The 26,142-nt window shown below is 47.0% G+C and overlaps 1 protein-coding gene across 1 annotated transcript in view; it reads right to left on the bottom strand.

Moving 5' to 3' along the window:
* Positions 1 to 2,652: 2,652 nt before the first annotated feature.
* LOC138491942 (PHD finger protein 13-like) overlaps positions 2,653 to 26,142 on the bottom strand; it is a 165,569-nt gene continuing 142,079 nt past the window's right edge. The window contains exon 5 of the mRNA XM_069618824.1: positions 2,653 to 6,195. Within this exon, the coding sequence (XP_069474925.1) occupies positions 5,969 to 6,195 (227 nt within the window). The 3' untranslated portion in view covers positions 2,653 to 5,968. The remainder of the gene's footprint in view (positions 6,196 to 26,142) is intronic.

Below are 26,142 nucleotides of genomic sequence, written 5' to 3'. Positions count from 1 at the left end.
GCGAATGAGGGCCAGGAAAGAGTAAATGAGCATATATGGGGATAAAGGTAATTTCCAAACTAGGTGAGGGGAAACGAAACACACCTGTCCCTACTGTACTCCAGGAGGCTGCGAGAGCAGTCCTTCCCTTCCCAGTTGAGCTCAAACTCTCATCGTCTGTCAGATGCCATCAGCTCTGGGGTCGGCAAAAATGTCTGATCTGTGTTCTTGACGTTTGTTTATCCGCCTCCCACAATGGTGCAAAACTACATTAACATGTGCAGCATCATAGGTACCAACACACATAGGCTGTGGATTGTGCAGCAGCAACGCCTCTGAAACTTCCTTTTGCTTTGGAACTAAACACGTAATACTAGATGGTGGAATATGTATCTATAATTTTATGAAAATAGGTTTTGAAATTTCACTTATAGGCGGAGCTCGCATGATGGGGAAACAATTAGTTTAGCTTGCATGATTCCGAGTCTAGAGATGCTAGTAATTAGCACTGATATAGCACAGCACTGCTCGTTCGTGCACATTCTTTCTGGGTGAAAATGTAAGGCAAACATGAAATGTGGAGCTCTTGATAGTAGGGCGAGAGCCTTGGCTGCCTTGCTAGTCCAGTGAGCGACTGTTGTATGTCAGGGGACAATACACCGAGCCCATAAGGAACCTGTGGAAAGAGAGACCTGAAGATCCATCAGTGGGCGCCTCAGGCCAAAGCCTACCATAGGAAGAGAGACAAAGAGAGGAAGGGAGGGCGAGGAAGGGGGAGGTAACAGGGAGGGCAGAGGGAGTGTGGAGGGTCCAAGGTGAGAGTGAGGGGGACCAACGATCAAGAGACCAGCAGGAGGAAGGCGAAGGCAGCAGCTTGTGGAGGATATTCGTGGAGAAGGTGAGGTATTGACTTAGGATTGGAAATGGTTCTGCAGTGTGAGTGTGCATGGCTGTGTGACCAGTGAGTAGAGGAGCGATTGCAAATTAAATGATAGAGTGAAAGGAGGGTGTTTTAGTTGAGAGTGGGAGGAGAGCAGTAGCCGTGGGAGGCAGAGAGTCGCTGTGGGAGGAGGCGAGTAATATCAGGTGGGAGGCGTAGAGTAGTAGAAGGTAAGGTGGAGGGGGAGCGTGGAGGAACCAGGGGGGGGGGGGTGGTTAGGAGCCTGGAGGAAGCAGAGGGGAAGAGGGCGGGTAGGAGCATGTAGGAGAGGTAACAGGATGGGGGTGTGGTGACAGGGCAGGAGTGGGTTTTGGGCCTGTAGGAGGTGAATAGGAGCGTGGAGGAGGGGGTAGGAGCATGGAGGGGGTAGGAGCGTGGAGGAGACGCAGAAGAAACAAACGTGTGGAGCTAAGAAGAGGAGTGAAATGTTGAAGGAACACCAGAAAAGTGGGAGGCGTTACCTTAAGTATTGACAGTAGAGGGGGGAGAGTGGACATACAAGGATTACTTGGCTCAAACCAGAGTGAGTGCAAGGCACTACCCAACTTCTCATCATAAGACTAACCCATGGATAGAGTAGGGACAGTTGGCACTCTGCTGAGGGAGATCACGCAGCCAGTGTGTTATAAGAGTTCAGACTTCGACAGTCTGCGAACATATGATGGCACTAACCAGGCGTTATGGGTGCCTGTGTGAGGAAGTAAAGACAAACAGAGGGTGGACCCTAAACTCCACAAAGAAAATAAAAACCTGTGAAGTGTCAGTGATTTCTGTGCTATCTGTGACACAGTATAAAGCCAATTAAGTTGGTCAGTGCCATGTTTAGGTCACAGACGAGACCTCAAACATCTCCCATGTTCAATGGGCTTGACAGGGATTTGAATTTCTGTTGCGTGTCCAAAGGCAGATCCAGGAGGATATACAATAGTTTGATTAGGACCCAATTCCCTTACAGATGCAGAGATCCAGTTTAACGTCTACCCCAAGTGGGGGTCTGAAGAGGAAAAAAGGGGCACTCACTTTGTCCTGCAGTGCTTGAGATACAACACCAACCATCTTCATCATTCAGGCAAAGAGTGGTCTGGTTCTAGACACTTATGGCAACGTTTGTGTGGGTATACAATGGAAAAACAGATATTGGGGGAAATCAAACTTAAGCAAAAAATAAATAAAACATTTTAAAAAAGGACCGCCCCCTATTAACCTGAGTGAGGCGTACAAAAGAAGACATTCTACGCAAAAAGGAGAGCAAGATTCAAGTCCCAAAAAGGTAGAATCACTAGTGAGTAAAGCGCACTGATGCATGAAAGAGCAGGTCGGGTCCATGTTGCCCTATGTTTAAATTATTTTTTAAGATGAGACAAGGGGACTGGACATAGTTTTCTGTTGCATCCAGATTCATTAGGTGGTACCACCAATACTAAATATAGAATATATACACATCATTCAAACATCTTTCATGTACACCACTTCTGAAGTTCACAAGTATCTAAAATGAAGATAAAAAGAAAACAACCACATCCAATTGTTTACTGGTTTTCTGAACATCTTTCTTCAGCGAAGATCTAAAAAGGTGGCAAATGGTGCACATAGCATCTCCCCAAGAGCCACCGTTTTCCTGGCCATATCCCCCACAAAATGTTTTCTGCAACTATTCATAGTCGGAGATCCCAAATTGCCATTTGTCATTTTGTATACTGCTCAAATGGCACAACAAGAGAAAAGAAGGCATATTTTACAGTTTGAGAAAGTTTTTTTATTTAGTCTAAATAAAAACAAAATCTTTAAAAATACTTACAGCTTTTCTACATTATATGTACACGGTAACCTCCAACCACCCTGGAAAATCACAATTTGTTTGTGCTGTACAAAACCTGGCTACAAAGGAAATCACGCATTGATGTGCCGGAAATCGGAGAAGGGAGACACACAGGCCCCTCCTCTAAAAGAACAAGCCTAATGAAACGGACATCTATGATTTTAATGTAAGTATGCCTTACATTGTGAGAATCAAGGGATTGGTGCTTTTTTTTAATCAATTTTTAAGTATTGAATCTCACTTAAATCTTTCTTTCAAGTTTAAAAAGAAAAAAATAACTCCACTGGGGAAGACTAGGCTATGTGGGTTTATTAAATTCAAGAGGCAGATGCATGTTTGCTATGCGGAGGCTGCTCCATTTTCTGTAAGAATTAATTTGGGACAGTTATCTTTTCAATAGAAAAGGAAAAATAAAAAATGTAAGTGCATTGCATTATAAGAAACTCAGGATGTCCAAAAAGCCAACCACAAGACTTCTACATGTCTATGTACGACATGGACAAAGTACCCTATTCCTTCAGCGGGGGGATGAGCAATCTCTATATACAATTTATAGCCCTGATAACAGACGCTCAGCAGAGCCTTAAAGAAAATACTGCATCAAAGGGGCACTCTGGCGAAAATAAACCTTGTTCCCTTTATCCAATTCTGCATCACAACCATCACCATATAGATTCCTAAATCTCCCTTTATTTGAGGGGGGTCTAGATGGATTTTGAGATCCATTTTAACATTCTTACTAGATGATCCCCTTTGATGCATCTCGTGTCCCAAACCTTTGGGTCCATTTTTTTTTTAAAGCAAAAATTATCATAAAGACTTCTCACGGATCATCTTTGGTCCATTAGCTGTTATTTTCCTGTCTATTGCATTGCAAGACCTTTTGCATTAAGATCTGGAATATCCAACTTTTGATTCCTCCTTTTGCAGTAAAGATACGCCCCAATGATAATCAGAATGCCACACACAGTTCAAAGCTGAAACCGCCCACTTACACATTTTCACTAGGAGATACCCATAATTTAGTCACATAGTCTAACTGATGTTTCTATCCTATTTTATTTACCCGTCACTTCATTAAGAGGTTTGAAATGATCAAACAGCTCCACTTCCCACCAAAGTATAGAGGACAATGTGTAGTTTTCACTGAAAACATATTCAGAGGGCATGGGGTTTCAGTTCATGCAAATGGCCAATATCCCTTTTAATTGGTTTCTTGAAATTGAACCTGTTAAACAATTTCAATATCTACAACCATAGATCAAGGCTTGCATGCAACAAGATTGCCATTTGAATTGGAGACAGGACAGGTCACTTTCTAGCTTCATGGGGAGTGTGGCTACAAAATTCTGAGCGCTCTGTCCTCGAAGCCCCCAAATTACAAAGATAAAAGGAACTCAAAATAAAATAAAATGGTAGTCCGAGACTTGGACAGATCTTAATCTCGCTCCCTCATGCCACCTCTAAAAATAACGATAAACATTGGGTCCCTTAATTAGGCAGTGTGGCACCGAAAAAGATTAAACCTGGTAGCAAATACTAACCACCAAGTGACTTGTGCATAACTGGTTTGACAGGTCAGCTTTGAAAACTGAATTCCTTTACGCAAACGCACAACTTGTCCAAGCCCTTAACTAACTTAGCTATGCACAAGGAAATACACTCCATCGGTGTTGGGATGTTCATGATTGTTTTTAGCGAGATTTCTTGATGTGAAGCACAGTGACTCAAATACCCTCAAATGTTAGCAACCAACAGCCTCTAATGGGGGCTTTTAAAAACAGAAAATTACAATCATTACCTATTTCTTACCCTGGTTGCTTTGATCAATGGGTTCAGACATCCAATGACAGACTCCGAAGAAGGGAGGAAACGTACAGACAGTACAAATCCATAAACCAGCGCTACTTATGGAGGAGCAATGCCTTGCTTTTTCAGTGAAACACAACCACAACACACCAATGGCTGATTACCCAATACTATGAGAAAAAGACAATTAAAATACTTTACATCAAATTTTGCTTTGCAGTTTCTGCAACAAGAGACACAATGGTTGGAGAGTGGTTCTACGGCATGCTTCTACAAGCATTGGACTTGAGATTATAGATCTGCCCTTCGCTGCACAAGGCCTGGAACTAGACTCCTGCTTTAACCAGTCACCACCAATAACAAAAGAAAGGCTGATCAAGGACTTCCCCAAAAAATAATATTTATACACGAATACATAATAATTGGACGCAGGAAAAGCACTTCCTGATGCTCAACAACTATTTACTGATATTTTAACAGTTCAAAGTTCAACCAGTAAAACATCAAACTATATAAACAACCATATTGGGCTGAATAATTAATTATACATATATTTCACATCATAAATTCATGGCACAGAATCCTAGGAGTGAAATATGAACTTATATTTAATTACTCAGCCCATACAGTTTCTGTGAAAAAGTCAGCACAATGTATTAAAGGGAAATAGCTTACAGACTTAAAGATAGAAATTCTATTTTTGGGAAGCTTGGAATAATGAACTGCCATCAGAAAGGATAGAATTGAGATAATACCATAAGAGGAAGGATGAACTATTAAGCACAGGGTGTAAAACGTAGCCACAGAACCCTGCTCAAACATCTGATGTGGAAGGTGGCACTGAAGAGGAGAAAAGAAAGAACACAGCCAGGGATAAACTATTGAGAAATGGGGATACAGTGAACAGATTAAGCTCTATATTGTTAAATAAGCACATTTAAAACGATGCTGACGATGCCAAGGCCATGAAGTGGCATAGGAGAAATATATCCTCGCTCAGCAAGCCATTTCAGATTTTTGCTTAAGAGGAAAAGATTCTGGGTACCCCAAAGATTATGTACAGCAGTTTTTTGGATCTGGAAAATATAGTGAACTATGACAGATGTGGCAGGTGGTGTCTCTAAAGACTAAAAGGAGAGCACTCTACTTATGAAGGAGTCAACAAATGCACAGCAACCTTGACAGTAGGATAGAAACCCTTTCACATAGCACCAGACAGGCGATGGAATCCACAGTGCTGCTCTTCAAATCGAAATAAAGTGAAGGAGGTGGAGCCAGCCAAGCCCCCTTGTTTTTCTTCATAGGGAGCCATATATTATGGAGAAAAAAAACTTAGTTGAGGCTTGATAGCACTCAACACACCACATTCCCAAATCCAAACGTCTTTCAGTGGCTGCTTCCCTCCAGATGTTGCTTACAAGTCATTCACTGAAACGCTTGTGCTGTCCCCTGCTAGCACGGCTGGATCGGCGTATCTCTTGTCGCGCATCCCGGCACCTCTGGCAGACAAAGACCTCTGGGACATTGGATCTGCGAATCTTCGCACAGGATAGGTGGATCCATGTGGCACATTCGTTGCACTCAATCATCGGTCTTCCTGCGAAGGGCTTCATGCAGAAACAGGTGATCAGGTCCCACGAGTCGTCCTCTACAGAGAAAAGGAGAAAATACAGAGAAGATGCACTTAAAAGTCTATCATAACGAAATGCAGTCAGGGCAAAAGAATGGAAAGAATGGAAAAAATGTTAAGCGGGAAACAGTAAGGAAAATGAGCAACACATTTCAAAGAAAGGTACAAAGGGGAGGAATTGAGAGAAGTGCTACTTAAAAACCATGCAACATTTAGATAATAAACAAGGACTAAAAGAGAGGGAGGAGAAAGTGAGCGCTGAACAGAATGCAAGCAGGGGAGAGGTCAAGGGAGAGAGAGGAGAGAGAAGGAGGGAGAGAGAGAGTGCAGAGCGAGAGGAGAGTAAGAGAGGGGTCAAACAAGTAAGCACGGTACAAAGGCAGGAGGCAAAGACAAAGACGCGAGAAAGTGAACATGATACGGGAAGATAGTTTTATAAATAAGCAACTTTCTCTTAACTCTTCTTTCCACATTATGGTTCTAGTAATTTCAGTGCATATCTGAATATCTATGCACGTGTACAAAATCTCGTAACAACTTTTACATCATTAACCCTTATTTTAAAATAACTGATGTAAACTGCCCTCCACAGCGCCCGATGAACATACATGCTAGGTGTCTTTTTTTGCCTATGTTCAAGTGACCCAGCCCACAGCACTGCAGCTGGAAAAAGGCCAATGGAACAAAGAAGAAGTGGTCAACAGCAGTATAGTTAGCAAGTGGCAACGAGCCAGAGAACACCATCATGCAGTAGTGAGCAAAAAGATCATGGATAAACAAATTGGCCAAGCTCTGAATGTTGTAAACAGAGCCACTCAACAGCAGCAAGAACTTTAGAAACCCCGCCAGTGGAGCTTGTGGCACCAAAAAGGAAGCAGAAGAAACACTAGCTGCTGGAGCCAAGCCGAGCTAGTGGAGGGAGTCCTGACGAGTGGACCCATAAAAGGAAAGCAGACCAGGAGACGGCTGCAATTTAGAGTCAGGACAGGAGAAAGGGATTGTAGACAGTCAAGAAACGGGAGTGAAGGTGGGACCAGGACCAAACACTGACAGAGTAAGCCATTGAGAAAGTGAACATACAGCGAAGCACGCTGCATCCTGAAACTTGGGGGGTTCCTTAACCTCATTTGAAGTGATGCTGGAGCCAACTTCAAAAGTATATTCCAAAATAACTGCTGAAGGACAACAATGCCCAGGGACCAGAAGGTGGGAAAAAACCCTGGTGAAACCTGGACCATGGATACTTGAGTGTCAGGTCACCGGATAAAACACTTCTTTATTTAAAGTTTAGCAATACACATCTGTTCAAGTAACCTTTCATCAAGCCTATCAAACCATTAAAAGGTGAGGGGTCAGACATGAGAGACAGACACAAAGTTGTAGGGTCCTTAACATCTTCCATGTTTATTCAAATAAAATTAGAATAAATAACATAACATTTATTCAAGGAGCAATTAGGATCATGCGGCTTCCGAACCGTCTCAACCTCCTGATTACTTGAGGAATGACGGGGATTGGTGGTAATGCGTAAATTAGTGGGAATTCCCAATCCACCACGAACACATCTCGGAGCTCCTCTTGGGGGAAATTCCCTTGAGCAATACCTTTCGCACTTCCGGTTGACTCCGGTCGCAAACAGGTCTAACTTGAGGGGTTCCCCAAGGGGCAAAAATCTCTTGAAGGACTTCCCTGAGCTAGTTCCCACTCGTGGGAGACTGTGCCCTGCCTGCTCAGAGCATCTGCCGTCGTGTTTTCCTCCCCCGCTAGGTGAACTGCCGATAAGGAGATTCCTTCTTGAATTGCCCAGTCCCAGAACTGCATTGCCTCTCTGCACAGTGGTAGTGACCGAGGGCAGGAAGGACTTCAGCACTAGTCGGATTGCCCTCAGCTCCAAAAGGTTGATGTGTAGTTTGCAGACCAACGACCGCTGATTGTCACACTGTTGGCATGGGCTCCCCAACCCGTGAGTGAGGCATCCGTTACTACTGTAATCTCCGACCATGGCTGCCAAAAATGTTCTCCCTTCAGAATATTGTCCTTGCAGGCCCAACACAGAAGATCCTGTGCGACCCTGCTTGGAACCTAAAGTAGGTCCGACATTTTTCATGAGAATTGGGACCATTGCGTTCTTAGAGCCCATTCAAGGGATCTCATTCTCAGGCAGGCTTCTGGCACCAGAAAAATGCAGGATGCCATGAGGCCGAGCAACCTCAAGAAATCGAAGGCTTCAGGGCAGTTTGGAATTTGGTAACCATCTGAAGAATGTCTTGAGCCCTCGCCTTGGGTGGCAAGCTCTTTCCCAAGTATGTGTCTAATACAGCTCTGATGTACTGTAGTTGTTGGGAAGGTGTCATCTGTGACTTCTTGTAATTGAGGGAGAAGCCCAGTCTGTGAAGGAAGTGGCAGGAGACTGATATGATCCAGGGCTTGTTCGGGAGAACATGCCCTGATCAGCCAATCGTCCAAGAAGGGGTAGACATGAATCCCCCCCTCTCCTGAGATGCGCTGCCACCATCACCATCAGTTTGGTGAAGACCCTCGGGCGGAGGTAAAGCTGGCAGGACTCGAAACTGATAGGGCAGGCATCCAACAGCGAATCTCAGGTATTTTCTGTGCTTGAAATTGATTGGCACATGAAAATAAGCATTCCGAAGGTCCAATGACACCAACCAATCCTATAACTGGAGGGTCTGAAGGATCTGAGAAAGTGTGACCATCTTGAATTTGTCCTTCCTGAGGAACTTGAACAAGTATCTCAAGTACAAGATGGATCTCAGTCCCCCGTCCTTTTTGGGGATAAATATGGGGAATACCAACCATTGTTCCTCTCTGTTACAGGCACTGGTTCTATAGCACTTTTCTCTAGCAGGATTATTTCCTGCACAAGGAGAGGATCTGGAATCCTTAAACAGTGTTTCCCCGGTGGATTGTTGTGAGGCTGGGTTATAAATGGAAGTCAGTAACCTTGGGCTATTGCCTGCAGAGCCCAAGCATCTGAAGTAATGGTTCGCCATTCTTCGAGATGCTGAGACAGTCGGCCCCTGACCGGTGTTTTGTGACGCAAGCTCTCAAACTGGTTTTGAAGCGGTTGCTGCAGCTGCCGATGGCAAGGAAGATGTAGCTGGCTTTGAACTTTCTCATCCACCACTAGTGTTTCTTCTTTGGCCTCTTGGATCGCCCCCTCCATGGTTGTCCTGAAGAACGAAAAGGCTGAGGTTGCCTAACAGCAGCCCCTAAAGATTTGGCAGCCGCCTTTAAGGTCTGCAACCTCTCAAGGCTCTCCTTGTTGCCAAAAAGGTGAGACCCGTCAAATGGCATGTTTAGACGACGGTACATACGCGAGAAAGGGGAAGGTCCTGTAAAACACGGAGGAGTAGGACACTAAACTAAGCAAAGAAACAAGGGTCTCCACCGTTTAGGGAAAGCAAATTTAATAAATCATGCGCTTAAATGGTTTATGTATCCATAATGATATTACAAAAATTCTACTAACAGCCAACTTAAATTCTGGAAGCCATCAAAGGTTTAGTGAACTGGATAAGTTTAATCAGTTTGAAACAGAGATTTTTTTTTTAAAACAACAAAAACCTAAAAAGGTTGGTATAAGGAAAAACATATTTGAAATAATATAAAAATATATATATATATATATGGGATACATTACTCACCGTAATCGTATTTCTGATGCTTGTATCTGCTTAGATCACATGCTGTGCATAGGCCGACATCTAGTGGAAGCTGCGGAGTATTACAGTTTGTTTTTCGAAAGTCGAAAATGGGCGTCGACACAGGCGTGCCAGTAATACTATCCCTAGTGTGACGTCCACTGTACCCAAGATCCCTCACGCGTGTAGGATCCTCAGATTGTATTTTTTCTGACATGAGGAAGCATGAGGAGTAGCGTGAGTACAGATAATCCAAGCAGATAGACAGAAAAGGTAAGACTACAAGCAATCATGCGCCTTCTCTCGGAGGGGAGGAAGGGTGGGTCGCATGTGAATCTAAGCAGATACAAGCATCAGAAATACGATTACGGTGAGTAATGTATCCCTTCTGAGGCTTGTGGAATCTGCTTAGATCACATGCTGTGCATAGATTAGCGAGCAGTACCAGAAGAAGGAGGTGGGATGTGAGAAGGGTCATGAGCAAACAGGTGTCTTAGAACCGCTTGTCCCACTTGTGTATCTGTCTTGGAATGAGTGTCAATGCAGTAATGCTGAGTAAAAGTGTGAATAGAGCTCCAAGTAGCCGCTTTGCAAATGGTGTCGAGGGGAACATTTGCAATGAAAGCCAGAGTGGCACCAATGCCTCTAGTAGAGTGGGCCCTTGGCGTAAAAGGCAGAGTCTTGTCAGAAAGAGAGTAACACAGCTGTATACAGTTGATAATCCACTTCGAGATAGCGCCCTTAGAGACGCGATCCCCCTCTCTGCCTGTAGCTACGGAGACAAACAGTTGATCTGTTTTCCTTAGCGGTCTGGTTTTATTTACATAGTATAGGACCGCCCTACGCACATCTAGGGTGTGTAGTTTCACCTCAGCCGAGCTTTGCGGGTTCTGGAAGAAAGCCGGAAGCTCGATGGACTGGTTTACATGGAACTTGGATATGAATTTAGGTGAGAACCTAGGGTGTGTGCGTAAAACCAGTTTGTCCTTGTGGATAGTAAAGAAAGGATCCTGCACTGACAGAGCCTGAATTTCACTGACCCTTCTTATGGAGGTAATGGCTACTAAGAAGGCCGTTTTATAAGTCAGGTGTTTGAGACTACTTTTATGCATGGGTTCGAATGGGGGTCCCATGAGCTTAGCTAGCACCACGTTGAGGTCCCATCCTGGCGGTGGGTTCGAAATAGGAGGGTGAAGTCTCTTTACTCCTTCCATGAAGGCTTTAACCACTGGTACTTTCCACCACGAGACCTTGTTATGGGATGTGGTGTAAGCCGAGAGGGCTGCCAGGTGTACTTTCAGCGAGTTAAAAACCAACCCTGCATCCAGCAGGTGGAGCATGTATGTCACAACGTTGGAAGGAGTGCAATCAACCGGGTTGATTTGTTTATTCTGGCACCAGATAACGAATCTTTTCCACTTATCAAAGTAACAGTGCCTTGTATTTGGTTTCCTGGACTCTTTTAGAATGTCCATACACCTCTGTGGTAATTTGAGATGTCCAAACTCTATGACTTCAGGAGCCATGCTGCTAGGTTCATAGAGTTGGGTTCCTGATGCACTGTTTGACCCTGTTGCTGGGACAGTAGGTTGTACCAGGCTGGGAGTCTGATGGGTTCGCACACCGCCATCCTGCGTAGGTGTGGAAACCATGGTTGTCTCGCCCACATGGGAGCAACTAGGATGAGCGTCATAGATTCCTTGTTCATCTTGTACACCACCTTCCTGATGAGAGGAGTTGGTGGAAAAGCGTACGCAAACATCCCTGACCAGTTCATCCACAGGGCATTCCCTTGGGAGTCCGGCTGGGGGAACCTGGATGCAAATCCTGGGCATTGTTTGTTTTCGCTTGTGGCGAATAGGTCTATAGTGGGGAAACCCCACTGAGAGAAGAGATCTTCTACTACGTCTCTGTGAAGGACCCATTCGTGTTCTTCTGGGAGGGAGTTTCTGCTTAGAGCATCCGCTAGGGAATTGAGCTCCCCTGGAACATGTTGCGATGACAGGAAGATGTTCCGTCTGAGTGCCCATATCCATATTTTCTGGGCAAGCTTGGACAGATTTGGCGAACGAGTCCCCCCTTGCTTGTTCAGATAGAACATGGCTGTCGTGCTGTCCGTCCTGATCTGCACCGACAAGTTCAGTAGATGGGGCTCGAACGCCCTTAGCGCTCGGAATACTGCCAGAAGCTCTAGCAGATTGATGTGGTTCTTGGCTACTGAGTGAGACCAGAGACCCTGAGCTGTGTGGTGGAGATGGTGAGCTCCCCACCCAGTCAGGCATGCATCTGTAGTCACCACGGCTTGTACTTCGGGATCGTAAAAGGGTTTCCCCTTTGCGAGATTCTCTCTTGTCCACCAGTGTAGGCTCTGTACGAGTGTTGGCGAAACGACCACTAGATCGTCCCAATGACCACTTGCCTGAGACCACTGTTTCGCCAACCATTCCTGCATGGGACGCATGCGCAGACGCGCGTGGGGGACCAGGTAAATGCATGACGCCATCATGCCCAGTAACCGCATAGCTTTGCGTACTGTTATCTGTTGACCTGACTGATAATGCGGAATTTGCAGAAGTATATTCCGAATTCTCTCTTCCGAAGGGAAGGTCAATCCTTTCTGAGTATCTAGGATAGCTCCTAGAAACTGTTTTGAGGTGCTTGGCACCAGACTTGACTTTTTCTCGTTGATGGAGAAGCCTAATTCGTGGAGGAGGTCGATAGTCCTCTGAATGTTTGACCTGCAAATTCCTGGGGTTTCCCCCGTTATGAGCCAGTCGTCCAGATAAGGGTACACCGGGATTGCTTCCCTGCGTAGGTGTGCAGCCGCCACCGCCAGTACCTTGGTGAATACCCTTGGTGCTGAAGCTATCCCGAAGGGCAGTACCTTGAATTGGTAGTGGCGACTGTCCACCTTGAAGCGCAAGTACTTTTTGTGCGCTGGGAGCATGGAAATATGAAAATAAGCATCTTTCATATCCAAGGTTGCCATGTAATCCCCCTTTTTTAGGAGGGGGATTACCTCTTGTAGCGTGGTCATACGGAATTTTTGGGGCTTGACATATTTGTTGGCAGGCCGTAAGTCCAATACTGGGCGCATTGTCAAATCTTTCTTTGGCACAAGGAAGTAAGTTGAATAGATACCCTTGTTTACCTGGTGTCCTGGGACGAGTTCTATCGCGTCCTTTTCTAGCAGAATGGCGATCTCCTCGAGAAGGATCCTTTGATGCTCTAGGGAGTGCACTCTTTGTCGTGGAGGATGATTCCGGGGACGCTGCAGTAGTTCTATACAATATCCTGCGGATACTGTTGACAGCACCCATCTGTCTGAGGTGATCCCTTCCCAAGCCTGGGTGAAGGTGGAAATGCGTCCCCCTACTGGGGTTGCGTGGCAAGGGACCCTGAACTGAGCGTCACTGTTTTGGTGGAGGCGTGCCACCGCCCTTGTTGGGGCTGCCTCTGCCTCTTCCACGACCTCTCTTGTTACCCCTGCCGTAACTCTGGGTAGACTGCTGGTTGTTATTCCATTGTGTACCTTGTCCCTGGGCATAGTTGCCTCTTTGTGAATTTTGGCCGCGTGGGCGACGAAAATTATTGTTCCCCCTCTGGTTAGGGGGTTTGTTGGTAAGCTGGCCAAGGGATTTGAGAGTCTCATATTCATCTTTGGCATTTTTAAGTGCGTCTTCGACCGCTTTCCCAAACAATAGGTCGGGTTCCACTGGCTTGTCTATTAAAGAAGCCTGGGTTTCTGTCTTGAACCCCGACTGCCGTAACCACGCATGTCTCTTGATAACAGTACCTTCTGCTATCAATCTCCCTGCGTTGTCAGCGGCGTCGAAAGTTGCTTTTAAAATGCAACCAGACACGGCTCTCCCCTCTGCCGAGATCCGAGCCAGCTGGCCCTTTAACGGTTCTGGAGCAGAGGCAATGAGCGCCGCGACTTCTTCCCATTGATGGCAATTGTAACTAGCCAACAGGGTGGTGGAATTCGCAATCCTTGCTTGGTAGGCGGACGTTGAGGCTACCTTTCTGCCAAACCCGTAAAGTTTTTTGCTCTCCTTGTCGGGAGGAGCTTCTGATGAAGATAAGGGCGTGCCAGCCCTCTTTCTAGTGTTGGTCACCACTAGGGAATCTGGTTTAAGATGTCCCTTTATATACAGAGGGTCAGACTGGGCTGCCCGGAAAATCTTTTCAATTCTGGGGTTGACAGCTCTGGTGAGGTTAGGATTCACCAGGGAAGGATCTATTCTTCGTTGGATGGATTTGAGGATAGGGATGGTCTGAGCGACCGGTCTTCTCTCTCCTACAAACTCCTCCGCGAAGTCCCTTTCCTCCTGTACACCGTGGGTGTCGATGTGGAAGTGTTCCGCTGCTCGAGCGAGAACCTCGTTAAGGAGGGGCTGGTTATCAACTGGAGAGTCAGTAACTGGGGCTTCGCTTTGTACTGGGGAATCTACTCTGTAAATTTCCTGCTCATCTTCTCCCTCCTCCAGGTCCTCATCCTCTGCATAGTAATCTGTCCCGGTTTGTTCTTCCATAATTGCAAACTCCTGGTCCTCTTCAGGGAAAACTTGTCCCTGATAACTGGGGAGTGGAGTAGAATATGGAGTGGAGTAAGGCTGAACCTCGAAGGGTTCAGGTCTTTCGACCCGGGGCTTTTTACTTAGCGGGATAGGATCGGAGGAGCCTGAGGGTGTGGCCCCTTGAGGGTTATATGAAAGAAGTGTTCTGGGTTCTTATCATAAAAATCAGCCAAGGAAGACATCCTAGACATAACCCTGTCTATGTCTTCACTGGACCATTCCCTGGAACAGGGTATTAATTTAGCAGGTGATTTATTTTCAAGGGTAGACTTGTGTTTGCTTGTCTGCTTAGGCTTTACAGGGGTGGAAGGCTGTGCTTTCCGCTGTTTCCCCCCTTCTCCGTGCGTGGAAAAATGTTTTCCCTGTCCCTTGGGGGCCCCAGCGACTTTCGACGCCTGGCGTCGAGGGTCTGGAAAGGTATCTGTGTGCTTCGGGCGTGGGGCCTCACTGGTGTTAACCGCGGTCTCGGTATCTTGGAGCGCGGCCTGGGGGTGGAAGTCGTCTTCGTCTCCCGACGATCGAACTTCCGTTAGTGTGTGTAGCGAGGCACTCTTGGCAAGAGTGGATGATTGCCTTGCGTCGTGAGGCGATCTCGATCGAGAGCGCCCAGAGGACACCGAGTCGGACCGTTCTTTTTGTGCCTCTTTCCGGGAAGTCGACGTCGTCGAGGTCCGGTTGGTCTTAGTGTGTTTAGTGTGTGTTAGGTGTGTAGCGCTTGCGTCGCCGGGGGTCTTCCCCATAGCCGCCTTGCCGGACGACCTTCCGAGGTCGGGGACCTGCGCTCGTCGGCTGTCTTTCGACGCCGTAATGCCCTCGCCGTCCGAAAGTACGGCGTCGCTGCCATCGCTGAAGGCGCCCTCCGCTGCCATGGCCTCCTGCCTGGCGTGGTGGGCCCAACGCTTTGTCGAACGGTCCTTAAGTGTCTTAGGTTTAAACCTACTACACGCTCTGCAGTTCGCTTCGGGGTGATCCCTCGGCAAGCAGAGATTGCACGTGGCGTGCCTGTCGACCCAAGGGTATTTGCGATTGCACTTGGGGCAGAATTGAAAAGGGGTACCCTCCATACGCACCTTAAGGCAGCGGGCTGCTAAGTGTAGGAATATATATAAATGTAACTATATATCAAGAGTGAAGAGTATGTACCACCCCCCACTCTCCCTACTTGTAAGGGCCGAGGCCAGCGGCCTACTAGGCCCGGGCCGAGGCCAGCGGCCTACCGAGGCCCAGATCCGTCGTGCAGCAGTCGACGGTCGATGACTTCTCCAGCCGTCGTCGAGGTTGAGGGTCGACGTTGGGGTGGGGAAGGGAATGAATAAGAATTAAAATTATAATAACAGCAAAAGTATGGCTAAGGCCAGGGAACTCCGCAAGATGCTTCCGACCAGTATGGCGGAAAAAAACAATCTGAGGATCCTACACGCGTGAGGGATCTTGGGTACAGTGGACGTCACACTAGGGATAGTATTACTGGCACGCCTGTGTCGACGCCCATTTTCGACTTTCGAAAAACAAACTGTAATACTCCGCAGCTTCCACTAGATGTCGGCCTATGCACAGCATGTGATCTAAGCAGATTCCACAAGCCTCAGAAATATATATATATATATATACATATACACACACACATACATACATACACAGCAAAAAAAATTAAATGAAATTTGCAAAAATATTTAAACTTCAAATGTCTCGATAGGATTTCTCAAAACATAAAAGTCTCGATTAAGATTTTCAAAACGTATTGCAGGTCTGCCTAAATGCCGGTGTCAGAAAGGACATCCAAAACACGTTTCGGCAATAGTGCCACCTGCCAGGCATTACGTTCAGGTGAATGCGAAAGTTGCCTTCCTTAGGGCGGTAAAGGAACGACTGAACCCTGTAGGGAAGCAGACATGAAAACAATAAGATCTAGTGTTGGCTTGCAGAGTAAGTCTGACTATTTTATCATGGGCTAATTGAATTAGCAATTATCTAGACTGCATCATTATTTATAATTCCTAATAATTAGCTTACCAAAGGTTGGGGCACAGTGCATTTAGGAAAACAGGCTGAGTTTTGCCCCTGAAGGTGCGCAAGGTGCAGTTTGTGAGGAGCCGCTGATTATGATTTTGTGGGTATAAATCCAAGCGTGCTGTTATAAAGGCAGGATGCCGTGGTAGAAGAGGTTTAACATTGTGCCTGAGACTGCATCCTGCAGGTTGACAAACAAAGAATCCATAGCTAAATGTTTCGTTGCTGATGTCTGGGAGTATTGTAGTTTCTTTTGAGAAAAGAAATATGAAAAATATATAAATATATAGAGCCTACCTCAAAATCTAGGAAGCTCACGTGGTCTGGAACTGTGGTGTAGAGGTCTGGTGTGGCCAAATGCTGTTTAAGACAAGAGACGTTCCCATGTGCAGTTTAGGCAAGGATCGTACACATACGCAGAGATTTAGAGAGGATTTGGAGTCCAAGAAGCGGTAAGCTGCTTGGAAAAACACTGGCGTCTGTATTAGAAATCAGAGCAGATTGTATATATTATGTAAAAGCGGCAGCTGTACAGTTTTATAAGGTTACTCACCGTAGTGACCACCTTACTCCTAGTCCATAGTCCCCTTTCCTCCATACTTATGGGACATTCCCCCCGTCCTGTGGGAAAGACCCGGAGCACTTTGAAAAAGCATCACATTTTTCCAGAAAATGTGTCCTTCCTCTCTTTTTACGCGGGATACAGCACGTGGCCGTAACCCCGCCCTCCTTAGCTCCGCCCAGCGCATCGCCCATCAGTCCTTTTCTATCGCCTTTAAGCAATAACAGAGGAACCTTATTGGAGGGGACAGCGGGCGGGCGTATGGAGGAAAGGGGACTATGGACTAGGAGTAAGGTTGTCACTATGGTGAGTAACCTTATAATACTCCTACGTCCCCGTCCCCTTTCCTCCATACTTATGGGGGATTCCCAAGCACTCCTCACAGGAATTACGGGTGGATAGAAACTCCTTACTGAAAAAGGTTTTTGAGCACAGCCTGGCCAAACGCATCAGCTCTGGAACTCAGATCTAAACGGTAGTGTTTACAAAAATGCCGATGGAGAGGCCCATGTCGCCGCTTTTGCGATGGTCTCCCAGGGGACATAATTCTGAAAAGCAACCGCAGCTGCTTTGCCCCGTACCAAGTGTGCATGAATCCCTTTAGGAGGTTGGAGGCCCTGAACAGTGTAAGACTTAGATAATACAGGCAGCAACCCATCTGGAGATAGTTGCTTTGGAGGCCTGCTTTCCTTGCGGATTACCAAAGATCACCAATAGTTGTGAAGAACTGCTAAATTCAGATGTTCTGTCCACATAGAACTTAAGAGCTCTTCTAACATCTAGGCAATGCAAAACCCTTTCGGCTTCCGAAGCTGGGTTTGGGAAGAAAATGGGCAAGGAGATTGACTGATTTAGATGAAAATCCGAGACCACTCGGTAGGAAAGACGGATTCGCCCTCAGGACAACCTTATTCTTGTGGAAAACCAAGAAGGGATGCTCCACAGACAAAGCCTGGAGCTCACTCGCACCGCTTGCCGAAGTCACAGCGACCAAAAAAGACACTTTCCACGAAATGTGCTTAAGATCCACTTTACCCATTGGTTCGAAAGGCTTATGGCACAATGCCGTAAGGACCACGTTCAGATCCCATGCCGGATGCGGTTTGCGAACAGGAGGGTAAAATTAGACCCGCAAAGTGCCTTTTAATCACTGGATTGGATAGTGAAAAAGAGCACTGGTCTGTGGATAAGTAAGCGGCAACAGCTGAAAGAAGTCCTGCATGAGAGGCCATGAATGCCCGACTCCACTAGATGAGAGAAAAAAGACAACACTGTCGATTGAAGCCACCCTGGGATCCAATTGTTTAGCTAAGCACCAGGGCAGAACCAAAGCCACTTACTCCTGTACTGCGATCTCGTCGAGGGCTTCCTGGCTGCCTGAATAATGCGCATGTTATCAGCAGACAAGTTGAGATGCTCTAGAGACCTGAACTCAAGCACCATGCCGCCAAGCTGAACGATTGTGGAGAGGGGTGCCACAGCTGCCGATCTCTCTGGTGAAGCAGGTCGGGAACCAAAGGAAGCCTGATCAGCGTACACACCGACAGATGCTGAAGCTCTGAAAACCAGAACCTGGCCGGCCACCACGGAGTTATGAGCAGAAGAGAATAGTTCACTGTATTCCTCATTGTGCAAATTGCCCCATGAATGAGAGGCAGGGGTGGAAAAGCATATGCCCTCATATTGTGCCAGGGAATCTCGAGAGCATCCCCCAGAGAGGAGGCTCCCAGTCCGTTCCTGGAGGCATACAGAGGAAGTTTCCTGTTGTCCGTCGTTGCAAAGAGGTCCACCTCTGGAGTGCCGCAACACTGGAAGATTTGTAAGAGAACCTCCACCTTCAACTCCCACTCGTAGCTGACCATTGTACGTCGGCTGAGAGCTTCCGCAGTTACATTCAGCTGACCTGGAATGTGTACGGCCACCAGTCAGATGCCATATTGCACCGCCCATTCCCAAATCTGAATGGCAAGATCCACAAGAGGGGGGACTTGGTACCACCCTTCTTGTTGATGTAAAACATGGATACCACATTGTTCGTGTGGACACGGACCACTTGGTTGACAATGACCGGCCTGAACGCCTTAAGCACCAGGAAGATTGCCAAGAGCTCCAGGTGATTTATATGGAGGAGCTTGTCTTGTGGCAACCAGAGATCGGAAACTTGAAGATCCAACGTCACACCCCACCCCAGAAGGGAAGAGTCTGTTGTGACTCATCAGTGGAACTGGGTCCTGAAAAGCCGCACCCACTGACAGATTGCCAAGAGACGACCACCACAAAAGGTCAGTTCATGAAAGCTGGAATCAAAATCATTTTGGAGTCCGGGTCCACAGCTTGACGCCAGGAGCTCCGAAGAACCATCTGTGTCCGCCTCATCTTGAGGCGAGCAAGAGGAAGAGCCAAAACACACAAGGCCATGAGGCCCAGAAGCCTCTGGAACCACCAGGCCGACATGCTCCCTGACTGGGTAATGACCTGACATGTGGCTACCAGATCCGCCATTCTGTCCCCGGTCAGGTATACCCTGCAGTCGATCGTATTCCAGCAAAAACCCAGAAAAATCAGGTCCCGAGAGACCGTCATGTAGGATTTCCGCCAGTTCACTGAAAGGCCAAGGTGGAACAAGAGCTGGAGGAGAGACTGAAGATTGCCTGAGGCCTTCAAAGGACAAGGACTGCGCAGCAGCCAATCGTCCAAATTCAGATACACATGGATAACCTGAAGCCGAAGATAAGCTGCGATAACCGACATCTTTGTAAAGACACGCGGTGCCGTGCTGATGCCAAAAGGCAGTACTCGGAACTGGAAGTGCTCCTCTCCCACAGAAAACCATAGGTATCTCTGATGTGGATTCCAGATCAGTATGTGCATATACACATCCTGGAGGTCCGCCACGCTGAGCCAATCGCCCTTCTGCAAAGAAGGCTATCTGACAAGGCGCGATCATCTTGAATTTCTCTTGGGGTAGAGAGAGAATGAACTGGGAAAGGTCTAGGATGGTGCGCATGCCAGCCTGGTTGGGTTTGGGCACCGTAAACAGCCAGGAATAGAAGCCCTCCCCTCGCTCCCCTAGGGGAACGGGTTCCACCGCCCTGAGATCCAGCAACTTCTAAATCTTGGCTCTGAGGGAGGGCGACTCCGACTGCTGGAAGGGAGGATTGAAGGGTGGGGAGGGAGGGGGGGGGGGAGAGGTAAGCGGAAGCCAGCCCGAGCGACTGACAAGACCCACCGGTTCTCGGTGATGGTCTGCCACGCCTCCAAATGAGACGCAATGCGTCCTCCCACCGGGGTCTCATGCGAGCGCAGAGAGATTTCATTTAGCAGGTTTTTCGGTGGCAGCGCCACCTGAAGAGGAGGCTGAGGAACAGGAGAAAAACCTGCCCCGTTGCTGCCTTCGGCGGGAATTTCCCAATGGGATATCAACCCTGCAGGACTTTTGGTCCAGAAACCCCCTGAAACCAGATTAAGGCCGAGGCTGCGAGGACGTTCTCTGTGCTCTGAAAGGCGGTTTCACCAAGACCGACAAGGATTTGTCTGCGTGCTATCCTTAGTTTTGGTCAATTCCACGTCCGTTGGGAATGAAAAAGTTCCTTGCCATCAAAGTGAAGGTCCAAAACCTTATCCTGCACTTCCTTAGAGAACTTGGTGGCGGGCAGCCAAGCCTGACGAAAGGTGTCCACGCCGAGCATGAGGCCGCGGGCCGAAGTGTCAACATGATGCGCCACGACCTCCAGCATGTCCTGCACCAGGACCCTTGCATCTGACAAACCCCCTCTGAAATCCTCTAGTTTTTCAGCGGGATGCATTCCTCAAATTCCGACAGACCTTTCCACATTTTCATATTCGCCCCCGCTAGTACTAGTTCTGCGTTTGCTTGACGTAACTGCAGAGCTGAAGTAGCGAAAATCCTCCGTCCCAAAGAGTCAAGAAGCTTGTCCTCTTTAGATAGAACCTGAGCAGCTGTTGCGGAAGACTATGCCGGAGGTCTAGACTGCAAAGTGGGCGCAGCCACTACCATGGAGGAGGGAGGCGGACACGATGCTAAAGCCACCTCTTCCGAAGAATGAAGCCTATAACGCGCATAAATCTTCTTGTTGACAAACAGGCCAGAGTGTGGTTTTTCCCCAAACTTTAAGGACCTCGGCTAAAACGTCCTTCTGCAAGAACAAGCCGGTACACCCCGAAGGAGATAAGGTGAACGCCCCCGAAAGCACCCAATCCTGCGGAGCGGGTGCCTCAGGTACTGGAACATCTAGTAAACACATGTCCAGGACCCGGTTGTGAAAAGCTCTGACAGAGCGGGGCTGGTCATCGCTGTCCTGATCCTCTTGTGCATCGTCCAGCAGATCCGGATCAGGCTGAGTTGCATCAGGCACCACTGGAGACTTGTCCAATGGGGACAACAGAGGAAGAGCCAGGGGAGGCCCTGCCGGAAAAGGTGGCGCCGGCGGAATCACTGGTGCCGCAGCTGGAACCGTCGGCGCAGGCGGGCAGATCTCCCTAAACAAGCCCCGAAAATACTCCTTCATGGGGTCGGAATGCATTAGTCTTTGAAACTTGCCAAAAAAAAGTCATCCTCCGCCGATGATTTAGGCGCAACTGGAGGAGGCCTCTCATGAGCAGAGTAATTCCAGGGACGCAAGGGAGAGGGATGCCAAGAGGGCCCTTCCCCCACTGGTGTCCACGTAAATCAGGATGTATGAGGAAGCGAGACATTGTGTGGTAGGGGCATCCAAGCGTTCCAGTCAAACTGGACGAAAAGGATGTGCACAAGGAAAGCGATGTTCACCTTATAACCCACTCCCCACACCTAGGCCCGATGGCAAAGTTGTAAGGGAGTTATCCAAAATGGCCGCCGTAGTCTTGGCGGGAGCGGCCGTCATTTTGTCCGCACCTGGGGGGATCTGCGACACGTGTTGAAGTGAGACAGGGGTCTCCACAGGTGGGTCAGGGGTCTTCATTTTAGCCTTGATACAAGGAACCTCGGCCGAACCGGTGCTGTGAGGACTAGAATGTTTTTGAGGCAAGCCAACTAGCCAGAGAAGCCTTCAACGGAAGGACCTCAGTATCGCCGGTAACTGAGGAATTACGGTCAAAGACCTCACTCAATGCCCCCTCAACAGATCTGGTATCACCGTATGAACGGGACCGATGAGGAACACACCTCACCAACACCTTAACAGGCCTCTCAGAACTGTCGGTCACCTTAGCCACCAAACAAGTCCAGTATCTATAGCCCTACCACGGGCCTCGAACTTCTGTTTGGTACCAACAGCCCCAACAGAGGCCTCAGGGCGTACCCCGGTGTTTTTAGGGGAAGCTCCAACCCGGGAGACCTCGAAGCAAGCTCCGGTACCCGCCACCACCGCTGAGCTGGGCACACAACTAGCCCCCAAAGGAGGGGCCTCGGATAGCAATCCGGTTTCAATAGACCCCTTATGGAGACCCTCAGAGAAAACTCTGGTACACTTTTTAGGCCCAGAGGGCACCTCAGGACAAACCCCGGTAACAGAGCTCTTGACGCTCCTCCCGGACCAGGAAGACCCCAGGTAGGATTCCCCCGGCCGGGGTGCTCTAAAAAGTAAAGAACTCACCGGGCGTTTCTTCTTTTCATCGATGAACGTAAGAAAATGCAATGGGGGAAGCGCGCTGGAACACCTCCTCCCACCACTCCAAACGACGTTGAAGCACCCGGACTGAAAGGGAGTCGCAGTAAAAGCACGAGTCCCACCGGTGGTCCGGACCCAAACACTCTAAACAAAGAGGATGGGGGTCCGCCCTAGCGAAGCGTTGCCGACAAGAAGAACAAGTAGGAAAATCTAACTGAAAAGGCATAGACGGACTCACAACCGCTAGCCGGAGCAGGAGAGGAGGACCTGGAAGTAAAAAATCTTCCAAAGATGCAAGTGCGTCCAGTCCCAAACGAGCAGAGAAAAGGACTGATGGGAGATGCACTGGACGAGCTAAGTAGGGCGGGTTTACAGCCGCGTGCGGTAACCCTTGTAAAAAGAGAGGAAGGACACATTTTTTGGAAAAATGTGATGCTTTTTCAAAGTGCTCCGGTCCCGTCCCACAGGATGGAGGAATGTCCCATAGGTGTGGAGGAAAGGGGACGGGACATAGGAGTAGGTCGCTTACCTGAAAGTGCGAAAGATTCTGCATGCGTCTTAGATTCATGCCGGTCAGGTTAGGAATAGCATGAGGAAAGAGACCGTGTATGAAGGGGTGCGATTGGTTACTATAAAATATCCCCCTTCGACGTGGGCTGTGTTCAGATTACTCAGCACTGGGCTATGATCGGATTGGTTGGTGTAATATGACTATAGCTGTGTGTTGATTGGTGTAAAGCCGGTCCGGCCTTTCAGAAAGGCAGGAAGTGTTTAAATAATGATTTGCAACTCCGCTCTCGAAGTGAAAGAACAAAGCATATGGAAAACGAGCACAATTGTTCCGTATTAAGAGTGGAACATGGTACCTCGTTTCTCTTGCTCACGTGTTAGCTACCATCAGAGCCCAATCGCGCTTGGGAACCATTAGAGATCAGTGTGTACTAATCGGATGCGGATTGTCCATCCTATTATGACGTACGGATCTGTCATATTACTCCGAGTCATACTAGGCTCTGATTGGCTAATCTTGTGCGAGCCCCTGGATAACCAGGAAATGTCAGAGTCTGTGTGAGACTCGCTGTGGGGCTTTCCTGTTGACAAAGTAAATAAAAAAAATGGAAAAAGAAAAATTGTGGTTTAGTTCTGGGGAGGAATAATAGAATGAGTAGCATTAAGTCAAAATGGCTGGTCACAAATATACCAGATCGAAAATACTTTCAGACATAGTACATTGAAAACAAAAAGCATATATGGATGCTCATCGAAGTCATTCCGTAGTGCAGTGTTGGACAATGGCAAGTGGGTTCAGAGATATGCATGAAAAAAAATCAGCCGCGAAACTACCAGGCATAATCTTTTTCTTTTTTCAAAAGGATTTTTTCTTTCTTTTCAAAGAGGTGGCAAACATTCCTCATTGAGTTCACTGATCTGTGTAGACAGTCCATAGAGCCACCTTTCCTCTTTCTGAAGTAAACTCAGTGAGACATTGGTGGAGTTTTTAACCACATCGACAATCCACCATTTAATGTCATTTGCGGTGTGGTCAGCATCAACCTAATGATTGACTAGAGGTGCAGATAGTGTTTTGCATCTTATTCTGGAACGGTGCTCTGATATTCTGATGTGTACTGGACGGACAGTTTGTCCCACATAACTTAGGCCGCAAGGGCATTCAATGCAGTAAACAACTTGTTTACTTTTGCAATTTGTAAGGCTGGAAAAGGTACAAGTTCTGGTACCAATTTGAAAGTCTTTCATTTTGTGAGTAAAACGACAAACTGAGCAGGAACCACAAGGGAAGTGGCCAACTGTTCACAAATCCCAAAGACCCATTTTTGGTGGTCTTGGTTTAAAGTTTAAAGTTAGAGTGTACAAGTTTGTCTTTAATATTTTTGGCTCTTTTAAAGGCAAACCTTAGCAATTGGGTGTCGGGGAAACTTAGTTTGGCGATAGGCCAGTACTTCAAGATGCGTTTTTTTTATTTGAAATGTCTATGGTCCATGTGTTATAACGCAGGCAATCCTGTCTTTCTCAGTGGCGTTGCTCTCAGAAATATTAGGGGATAGCAAGCTGTCACGGTCTGTGAAAAATTATTTGGCCTGATTGATAAGTCTTTTGGGGTATCCTCTAGCTGCAAGCTGGGTACCAAGTTGGTCAGATTGGTCAGAGAAGTCACATAAATTAGTACAGTTTCTTCTTACGCGAAGAAATTGACCATAAGTTAAGTTATCCCTCAGGTGGCGCGGGTGGTTACTTAAACAGTGGGGCAGTGCATTTCCTGCAGTGATTTTGCGATGGAGATTGCATAGAAGTTTACCTGCATTGTGTTGGATGGTTAAGTCCAAAAACGTAATGGCTTTGTTGTTATGCTCCATGGTGAATTGGATATTTTTGTCAATGTTGTTTAGCCAGACTAAGAACAACTCAAGTTCTGACTGAGGTCCTTTCCATATAAAGATAATGTTTATGTAACGTTTCCAATTCGTTACATAGATTCTGTATGTTTTTTTCTTTGGACATGACAAGAATCGCCAAACTTGGTGCAAATGCCGCCCAATTGCCGTGCCCTTTATTTGCAAATAAAATTGGCCATTGAATTCATAGACATTTTTGCATAAAGCTAAGGTCATAAGTTCCAAAATAAAGTTATGTGGAACTCGTTTTTGTGAGTCAAATTGAGTCAGTATCTCATGCATGCAATTAAGAGCCTGATCTTGGGGTATGCTCGTGTAAAGGGATTTAATATCCATTGTGACTAGTCTTTGTGTAGAGGGGTTAAATTGGTGGTTCTCAAAAATGTGTATGGTGTGAGTTGTGTCTCCTAAATATGTGTCAGTTTGGGCACTCAATGGTTTTAAAAAAGTGTCAATAAATTTACACAGTGGCTCAAATATGGATCCGCATCCGGATAGATATTATGGGTCTCCCAGGGGGGTTGTCTAGATTTGTATGCATTTTAGGTAGCGCACACATGGTCGGTGTTCGACCTTGACTAGTAATGAGATATTTGGATTCATGATCAGTAATCCAATTACGGTCATGAGCAAATTGGACCACACTTGCTATTTCTTGTTTGATTTCATTGGAGGGGTCTTTTTTGAGCTTCTTGTAACTTGCTTGATCTTGAAGTAAATCATTCATCATCAATATATATTGGGCATTAGTCATAATGACCATGCCTATGCCTTTAATCGGCTGGTTTAATGACGATGGTAGTGTTTTTGGAAAGTTCAGTGAGAGCTTTTTGTTCCTCTCGTGATCGATTGTACTTAAGGGAGCTGGTTTTAGTTTTGAGTATTTCAAGGTCTCTAAGAAGACATTTCTCAAAGGTTAGAATCTCATTAGGAACCTCAATATCATGTGGTTTGAAGGTGGATGGTGTGCGTAAGCCAGTGTCTGGTTCTGGTTCATGTTCCGGGAGATCTTGAAAAAACACTTTGAGACGTAGTGTTCTAAAAAAACCTACGGATCTCCATTTCTGTTTGGAACCAGTCTGCATTTTCTGTAGGTACGAATGATAGTCCTTTTGCAAGAACTGA

Source organism: Ambystoma mexicanum, chromosome 10 (assembly GCF_040938575.1).
Source record: "Ambystoma mexicanum isolate Mex_15411 chromosome 10, UKY_AmexF1_1, whole genome shotgun sequence".
NCBI classification, from domain to species: domain Eukaryota; kingdom Metazoa; phylum Chordata; class Amphibia; order Caudata; family Ambystomatidae; genus Ambystoma; species Ambystoma mexicanum.
Note: the sequence above shows the minus strand (reverse complement) of the source record. Positions and strands in the feature narration are given on the sequence as shown.